This window comes from Microtus ochrogaster, chromosome 16 (genome assembly GCF_000317375.1).
Source record: "Microtus ochrogaster isolate Prairie Vole_2 chromosome 16, MicOch1.0, whole genome shotgun sequence".
NCBI lineage: Eukaryota > Metazoa > Chordata > Mammalia > Rodentia > Cricetidae > Microtus > Microtus ochrogaster.
The window spans coordinates 56,353,076-56,362,413 of NC_022018.1; the positions used below are offsets into that span (position 1 = coordinate 56,353,076).

Consider the following 9,338-nt stretch of genomic DNA (forward strand, 5'->3'; position numbering starts at 1 on the left):
GTATTCTCTAATGAGGTAGTCACACTGCCTATGGGTCAGTGGCTCAAATTTAGAAATAAAGTCAGCGTCTTGGAATTTAACATTAGAAGTAGTTTATTATGTATACAGTGTTCTGTCTGCATGTTTGCTTGCACACCAGAAGAGGGCATCAGATCTCATTACAGATGTTGTGAGCTGCCATGTGGTTGGTTGCTGGGAATTGAACTCAGGACCTCTGGAAGAGCAGTCAGTGCTCTTAATCTCTGAGCCATCTCTCCAGCCCTGCCTTTTTGTTTTGTTGTTGTTGTGGTTTTTTTTTTTATTAAGAAAGCAATGGCCTACATGTGTTTGTGTGGGGGTGTGTACATGTGAATTCAGATGTGAATTCAGGAGTCTGTGGAAGGCCAGAGGTATCAGATCCTCTTGGAAGAGCAGTGTAAGCTTTTAACTTCTGAGCCAGCACTTGACAATTTTTTGTTGTTTGTTTTTGGCTTTGTTCTTAGGGACAAAGTTTCTTTCTGTGGCTCTGGCTGACCAGGAACTTACTCTGTAGACCATGAACTCAGAGATCCACCTGCCTCTGCCTCTGAGTGCTAGGATTAACGGCATACTAGCATGCCCAGCTGACAATATATCTTTAAAAACTCTATTAGAAGGGAATTCACAAAGGTAACCCATTTAAAGTATGCAGTTCAATTGAAAGAGTCGTGTGATTGTTAGCACATAAGGCCAGGATGTTTTCACCAGCCTCTTCAGAACCCAGATAAGACCTGATGTCCATCAGGGTTCTGAATGCTCCCCTCTTGTCCCAGGAACTCACTAGTTCTGTGTGAGTAGATGGATACTTGGACTGGCTTCTTTTGCTAAGAATGCTTGCAAGGTTCATCCGTGTTGAAGCATACACCGATACTTTGTTCTTTTTCAAAGCTGAATAATATTCTATTATATGAATATAAATTTTATTCATAGTTGGCATGAGGGTATCTTTCTTTTTGGGGGCGGGGCTATCAGGAATAATGCTATATTTTGAGATGAGGTCCATTGTACTGCCTTGTGCAGTTTTGAACTCGCAGACTCAAGCATTCTCTCTGCCTTAGTACATACATTGATATGAAATTACAAATGTTATGTCTTTTAGGGAGCTTTGGACTTTCCCAGGTCAGACACACAAATGCATGATGGTCATGATAATGTGTGTATTGGTAGGTAGGTTAGTAGCTAGTGTATGTGTGCTGGGGATGGAACCCAGGGCCTCGAGCATACTGTTCTACACCACCAAACTACACCTCTAGCTCATGATAATTTTTTAATTGACTTCCTTTGAAAGCAGTGTAGAGATAGAAAAGAAAGTGGCCTTCGAATGCAGAGGAACTGGGGAGGTATTTGAAAAACCACTGCAGTTCTGCACATTCTAAAGACCCTCACCAGTCCTATACAGGGAGCCAGTACTCCCCTCCCCACCCCAACCACTAGCCACATACCCAGGCAGTCTCCTGCAAGCGGCCAGCCCAGCCTACTACTAGGCCTGTGCCAAGCCTTATTAGGTCACTGCTCAGCAAAGGGTCATGACCCTAGTCGATGGGTGAAACCTGCCTCAGAGAATAATGTGTGGGGTGCCTTGCCACTGTCTCTAAACCAGGGAGCAGCAGGCGTCAGGGCAGATCCAGGCCTAGGGTGATTGAGATCGAGGCCTGCTGACCCCTCCCTCTGCTCACCCCCAGCCCCAGGCCATTTACTGCAAGGACGTTCTGGACATCGAGCAGTTCTCTACAGTTAAAGGGGTGGATCTGGAACCCACCGACCAAGACTTCTACCAGAAGTTTGCCACGGGTAGCGTGTCCATCCCCTGGCAGAATGAGGTAGGGACTACCCTGCAAGTGGGGCAGGCTCTGGGAGGGGTATCCCTGGGCCCCCTCTCACAGCCACCTGTTCCTGGGTAGATGGTGGAGACCGAGTGCTTCCAGGAACTCAATGTCTTTGGGCTGGATGGGTCAGTTCCCCCAGACCTGGACTGGAAAGGCCAGCCACCTGCACCCCCCAAGAAGGGATTGCTGCACAGGCTGTTCAGTCGCCAAGTAAGTCCTGCCAGTGTCTGACCTGTGCCCCCAGCCTGTTCCATAGTGGGTGGGAGGTAGAGCCGGTGCCCACCTACACTGGGAATAGGCATCCTCCAGCCTCATTCCTGCCTGTCCCCCACGCCTGGCTGGTCTCATGGCCTCTTTTCTCTTTCCAGAGGTGAGCAGTGTGGGCTCCTCATGGGTTGGCTGCTGCCCGACTGTGGGGAGCCCCAGGCAGCCCTTCCATGGCAGAGGCGAGATGTAGGAGAAAGAAGTCTGGTGCCCACCTTACCCGCTCCCTCCCTGCTGCTTCTCCCCTGCACCCTGACCCCTTCCAGCTGCTAACCTTACTTAGCATCTGTCTCCCTGTGCCTGTCTGTCCAGGGGATGGACAAAGGCCTTGCCCTTGCGGATCCTGGGAGGTTTCTAGTCTCCTGCAGTCTGTTGCTAGAAAGCTCTACCCTGATACCATCCATGTTTGGACCGAGCTGCTACTCTGAGACTGTGGGAACCCCACACCCCCTTTCTGGGCATGACACTGGCCTTGGTCAGCCTTAATGGTGACTAATGGCACCTGCTGTGCCTCTCTCCCTTCATGTCTTCCCTGTCCCTCCAGGATTGCTGTGGGAACTGCAGCGACAGTGAGGAAGAGCTCCCCACCCGCCTCTAGCCCCCAGGCAGAGGCCCCTACCAGTGGTTGGCGGTAGCAGCTACTCTCAGTGACGTTTACAGTTTTGCACAGTGGTGTCCCCCATTGTCCACTCAAGTCGTGGTCTGGGGAACACAGCCGGAACTGTCCCCAGTGTCCTCCGTCCCTGGCCCAGCTGAGTTTGACAAGGCCTGGGTCATCTTGGGACAAAGGTGCGTCCCTTCAGCTCTTCTCTGTGGAGCTCGGGGCTTTATGTATTTATGTATTTGTACGAATGTATATAGCTACCAGAGCGATCTTAATTCCACCCTGAGCCTGGCACCCCAGGGCATCTAGCCCTGGCTGGGAGAGCCAGGAGCTGGCAGAGGAGCCAATGCCAAACTCTAGGCTTCTTGGGCCCAGTCCAGATGAGCAGAGTATGGGCCAGGTCAGACCTCTGACCCCAGCATTGCACTGGTCATCACCAACCTCCAAGTTAGCCTTGTGCCTGCCTGTCATGGACTTAAGCCACCACCTTCTGGTTGCCCAGTGCTGTCACTTTTTCTCAGCATTTGTTAGAGCTGGAAATGGGGGCTTTGTATCCTCTAGGCCTGGGCCATGCTGTAACCACAGACTGAACTGACTGGGACCCATCAGACCACGAGATGGGTCACCTGCATACTATCCCTTATTTTGGGTCATGTCCTGAAGATACATTTTTCAGAAGTGCCCCAGCCCAGGCCATAGGAGGGGTTAGAATTACCCCTCCAACATTCCAGAATCCCTCATAAAAGTAGACATGTGCCCAGCAATAATCCACCCTTCCCTGTGTGTGCCTGCTGGGGGTAGGGGTTGAGTGTATACCAGTGTGTGAAGAGGGTGGGGTAAGGCTGTGCCTAAGCCCAGACCCTAGCCCTGGCCCGTCCCAGATTGTGATGGCCGTCCTGATGTTAGTGTTAGGACAACGTGGGACCATAAAAGGCCCTGGCTTTTGCATATTTAAAGCCAATGTAAGCTGCCACGTGTCTTTGTGTGACCAATGTGAGCTGCCACGTGTCTCTGTGCGAATACAGTCTTGAGCACAAGCCTGGCCAGCCACCCCGCCTGTCTCTTTTTTTTAATTATTTCTCGTGTTTCAAGGATTCTTCCTGTTTCTTGGCACAGTCAAAAGGGATTGGAGGCAGACCTGGAATGGGACTAGGGGCTGCCCTTCAAAAGCCCAAGAATCTTCAGGACTTTACAAGCAACCAGACCCTGGTGTGGGAACTCAGTCTCTGGGTTTCTCTACTCCTAAGTGGAACACAGCCTTGGACACCAGCTAGGTTGTATGTTTGACTGCTACAGAGGTAGATGTATCTGGTTGGGTTTTAGACTTTCCGAGGCCAAAGTGGCCTTTTAAACTTGAGAGGTGTGGAGAGGCCAATGGGAGGTGTTGTGAGTAACACCAGTCCTGAGTCTGTTAATCTGGCCTTCTGCTGTGTGTTTTCTCCTGTGGGTGACCAAAGATGATCTGAGTTACTTGGGTGGTTTGAGTAGGAAGGGTGAGGCAGGGGTAGGAGGGACCAGCCACCTGAGTTTTTGAAGTTAGTGACTAACAGGTCCTGAAGCAGTCACCTGAAGAATTAGCAGGATCCATTAGGGGAAGGGAGAAGTCTGTGCAAATTTCGGGGGAAGGAGGAGCAAGAGCAGTTTAACAAAAAACTTCTCCCAGACTGTACAAATTCCTCCCAGGGTCCTTAACTTCCCAGGATTCCATGGAGTCACCCTGCCTGTGAGCTGGGCACCACATGCTGTGAACATGACAGCCATGGCTACACTTCTAGTCTGGCAACTTTTGAAGCTGACTCTGCTTGGCCCTTTCTTGTCTGAGGGTGCCCGTTTCTTTGCATATCGACTATGAGACTCAAACAGCTGGGGAGTCACTGGTGCTCCCTGGCTGGCTGGCTGGCCTCAAACTTTCCCTTTTTCTGGCTTTCCTGTGTAGTGTTAGGGTTATGTGTACGTGCCATCACACCAGTAGTTGCCAACAGGTGTCTTTCCAGCATGGGCCTCCTAGCATATAGAATGTTTGTCGATGCTTCTATCCATGCAAAGGAAATAAGGGTGTGCAAGGGTTCTGCACTGGGTAGAAAGCAAGCCAGATGAAGGAAAGTATGCAAGGGTGAGTGTAAGGCCATGAAATCCTCTGCCTGCTACTTGGTCCAGGCCCTGCAACCTCCCTTGGGCTAAGAGGCATCCAGGAAACTTCTTGTCTAAGGTTAGGGTCACTTAAATCCTTTGTAAAGTTTCCCAACAACACTGTCAAAGTTCCACTCCCTAGACAGTCCTATGGTGAGAACTAGGGACCCAAGTGGAGACCAGGTCCCTGCCAGCTCTGAGCTAACATGGTAGGCAAGGAGACGTGGGCTTGGTATGATCAACATTGTGGCAGAGGGTTCTAGAGGGCTAAGTCTTGGGGGACAACATTGAGCATGATGGGGTTGGCGGTACTCCAGGACAAGGCCAGCTGTGCCCATCAAATGGCTCATGAGCATGGGTTGGGAAAGGAGTGGCTGCAGCTGAAGCTGGTAAGAACCAGCCACCTTTGGAAGCTATACTGGGGTGACTCTGCTGGAGGTTGGGAGGGTCTCGAAGGGTTAAGTACCTAACCCACCATGTAGAATAGCACACTACTGTATCTTTGGCAAACCATTCTCTCTTATCCCCATCCACACACATTACGTAGTGCAGGGCTTTTATCTCATTGCATACGCAGTGCAGCCAAACACATGTGGTCCAGGTAGAAGTGCTGTAGGTTGTTAAGAATATGGAAGGTAGCCACACAAGCCTTTAATCCCAGCACTCCTGGCATGGCCAGGAGGATCTCAGTTCAAGACCAGCCTGGTCTACAAAGTGAGTTCCAACACAGCCATGGGCACACAAACCTTGTCTTGACAAACAAAAGCCATGGGAGGCTGGTGGGTGTAGCTCAGTGTGGAAGTGCTTTCCTAGCATGTGTGAAAGGCCTGGGTTTGATCGCCTGAGCTGTGAGGGGGAGAAAAAAAACAGACAAAAGGGGCCCCTGCTAGTTGCTAACTCCTCGCAGGAGGGTATGACAATCAGAAGCAAGGCTCTCCAGCTGATTGATTGTCTTAGCATCATTGAATCTAACTGTTAAATCTCTGGAATCTTAGTGCCCAGATTTGAAACGTGTCCAGTGTATCTTGGAACAGAATTTTTGTTGGCATCTAATCCTTGATGGTACCCATGAATAGGTGGGGGGCAATGACAACCCCCTTGAAACCTGGGGTTTCATGCTCAAAGAGGAACTGGATACTTGGTGGCTATTTGAAGTAGATATCCTTTCCCATCCTAGGGCACGGTGGGCATGAGTCCTCAACATCACTTGTGGATTTTGTGTTTTTTCTCACTTGTTTTTAATAGAACTACTAGGAGAGACATGGAGTTTTTGGCTCACTAGGGATGGGTGGCACAACTTAAATTGAACTGTGGGCACCATTCATACCATCTTTGGGGGACAATGTGCTTGATGCCAACTTTCAAAACTCCTGGAACCAACTGTGACCAAAGCTAGTTTGGGGTTCACTGATTGTTTGAGCCTTTTTCTAAGGGCTAAGATTCTGACTCTCACAGCCCTCACTGTCCCTTATTTGATGCGGTGGGAGGTACTTACGGAAGATCACCCTTAATGCCATAGAGAAGTTTAAGTAGAAACAGAAAGGTCAGTAATATAGCTGGGGTCAAGCTTGAAATGGAGCCTGCTCTACAAGGTATTTGTTCCCTTGCGGTGAGCACGCCTTGGAGATTCAGCGCTCAGGTGGGGGTCTTCGTTGTTTCTCAGTAGGCATGTTGTATACCTTCTTGAATAGAGTGGGTGGGGTCCTGAGTTAGGAGAAGGCCACACTTGGGTGCTGGCTTGCGCAAGCCCCTGCCCCCACTACATGTCTGGACATGTACAGGTTACGCTGTGTGTGTCTGGGTTCGTGAACTCAGCTGCTCTGCTAAGCATTCTGCGTGTATGGCCGCTTTATGCCACGAAGCTGCCTTTGGGTAGCCTGTTGCCAGGCGCTGTTCAGAGTGTACTTTCTCTGTGTTAGGATGCCCTTGGTAGTGCGAGCCCGCACCCGCGTGTGCCGTGTCTGGGTGGGGCAGGTGGGCACCCCTTCTCGCAGCAGCCTCGGCGGCGTGTGGCGGGGGGGGGGGGTGCCTCTGTTGGCTGCGCGCGCGCGCACGCCAGGCTCAGCACGCGCCCGTGCGCGCGTCCCGCGCCTCCAGCCCAGCGCTCGGAGCGGCTTTCGCTGCCTCTGTCTGCTCCCCCGGGCTGCCGCCTGCTCCAAGCTGGGGCCTCTGTCCGCTGGGCCGCTCGCCCTGAGGCAGGAAGACGAGTTCTAGGAGGATGCCTGGGCCCGTGAGTACCGCGACGGCTGCGGGCCGGGCGGGAACCGGGCGCGGGCGGAAGATGGTCTTCGGGCTAATGACCCTCCCTGTGGGTGGCTCAGAGCCTTAACCTGGTATCTCCACCCGGACCCTGACCGGGACAGCGGGCAGCCCTTCCCCCAGCCCACACCGGAGGGAAGGAAGGAGGGGAAGGAGAGCGCCAGTGAGCAAGGAAGCCCGAGCCGGGCGCGAGCCGCCACCAGTTCGCTTGGAAACCGTTGCCACAGCAACGGGGTTGCGCTCCCCAGCAACGCGACTGCGGGGTGGCGACGCCCCCTCCCCCACTACGGCCGGGGGTGCGGGGGGGGAGGGGAAGGGGGTGCACTGTGGATCGCTCCTTTGGCCGGTCTGGGTGTGCCTGAGCACGTCGAGGGTGGGGGTGAGGGCGAGCGGCTCCGTGGGCACGAGCCGGCTCCCACGTGGCTGCAGTCGTCGGGATAGGACTCCCAGGGTGGCTGCAAATGTGGAGGCGGCCCAGACCCTGGGCCTGTCTCGGGTGGAGGAGGTCTGGAGGTTGGGTCTGGGGGTCTCTGCCGGGTGACTACCATTACTAATACCACCACTAAGGTAGTCTCTCATTCCCTTGCTACACGACCTGGCCCAAAATCGCATTCTTCGGAGGTGATTTTTCTTACTAGGAAAAAGGAAATAGCCTAGCCAGCGTCTCCCCTCATGGCCAGGGCATCTGCCAGATCATGGGCCCGCGATGGGCCTCCACTTGGTGTTCCTGGCCCCCATTCTCCAGGGAGGGATAGAAACAGAGCACTGCTGACCCGAGGGAGCTGAGTCCCAGGCCAGATGGGAGCGACCCAGCTCATTGTCTGGACCACAGTGCCCCTTTCTTGACTGTGCACAATGCCTTGACTGTGTGTGGTGGCATGGAGGCTGGCCTGCAAAGAGGCCAGTGCCACATGGAAGTGCCCTGTCCAAGGAAGCCCCCCAATGGCTGCTGAGTCAGAGGAAATGACCTCTGGCTTCCCTCCCAACCTCCCTTCAGCAGGCAATGTGCTGGAGACAGAAATGCATCTCCCTCCAGTAGGGCCTGACTCAGCAGATGCCAGCCCTGACCACAGGCTTCAGATACAGCACCCTTGAGACCACCACCACCCTGTGGAGTATCTGGTGCCAGGACCTGGGGCATTTGAGGCCTTGGCACAAGATGCCCTTAGATGGATGCTGCCTGGGAGTCAGGCTTGAGTCTCCCAGAGGCAGGGACCTGGGGAATTAGTCACAGGTCCTTTCATGCTCTTTCTGCCTGTTCTGTGTGCGAGCTGAGTGCTCTACAATCATAATCTCCTCATCCTTTGAGCACTTGTGCAAGGTAAGTTTATTAGCCCTGTTTGAGAGATGAAGTCTCAGGGGCCTCAGCAGGTGCAGAGACTTGTCCAAGGTCAAACACCCAGCGGGCTGTGGAGCTGGGTCTATTGCAGGTTCCTGCTGACACAGCCCCTGTTCCCCATGTGATCCAGGCAGGAAAGGATCCTGGAGCTTGCCAGAGCAACATTCTTAGCCTCCCTTCATGTTCCTCTAGCGAGGAAGTTCCCCATTTCAAGCCTTGGCGCACCTTTCCCTCTGAATCAGCCGGCTTCTCCCCCTTCACATTCAGTAGAGTGTGCTATTGATAGCTGCCTTCCTCTCTCCCTCCTCCATTTTCTCCTCTAACTGAGCCCAAGCCTCAGTCTGACTGCCTTAACCCCCAGGGAAACCCCCAGCTCTAGTCTCTAAACACATAGCTCTCTGACTTTCACAGCTTGTTGTGATTATGAGAAAGTCTGGCAAATACAGGCCTCACAGTGCTGGGCCCAGTGATTAGCCAGTCCAGCTCAGAGGTTGGAAACCCAAATGCCTCCTTGGGTCACAGGAGCACTGGGGATGAGGGATGTAATCAGGTATCTGCTCGTCCGTTCATGTCACCATTACAATATGTGGACTTTGTCTAGATCATCCAGTTTTTGAGATCAAACATAAAAACTGGCCTTTATGCAAATGTTGGGAACAAAATGAATATTCAAAATTGTTAGTCATTGGCCAACAAAACACATGCATGAGTTGTGTTAAAGTTGAAGGTCTTAGCTCTATTTAGACTGCATGCACTCCGTGGTACAGTGGGGTGATTTCTGCCAGGCCACCTCCATGATGCGGGGTGCTGGCTGTCAGTTGGCCACATGCAGGTGTGTCCATTGGGCTTAAAGTGTTTAGACTGCATGCACTCCATGGTACAGTGGGGTGATTTCTGC

General features: G+C 52.6%; 1 protein-coding gene across 4 annotated transcripts in view; it reads left to right on the top strand.

The window, feature by feature from the left end:
- Positions 1–9,338, top strand: part of Grk6 (G protein-coupled receptor kinase 6) — a 25,958-nt gene that overhangs the window by 11,479 nt on the left and 5,141 nt on the right. Inside the window, exons 14-16 of one of the 4 annotated variants that reach the window (XM_005355240.2) lie at positions 1,701–1,838; positions 1,920–2,054; positions 2,653–3,749. In XM_005355240.2, coding sequence (XP_005355297.1) covers positions 1,701–1,838; positions 1,920–2,054; positions 2,653–2,706 — 327 coding nt within the window. In that variant the 3' untranslated portion in view covers positions 2,707–3,749. Of the gene's footprint in view, positions 1–1,700; positions 1,839–1,919; positions 2,055–2,212; positions 3,750–9,338 lie in introns of those variants that run through there. The other 3 variants (XM_026783058.1, XM_026783057.1, XM_026783056.1) reach the window with 3 other exon arrangements.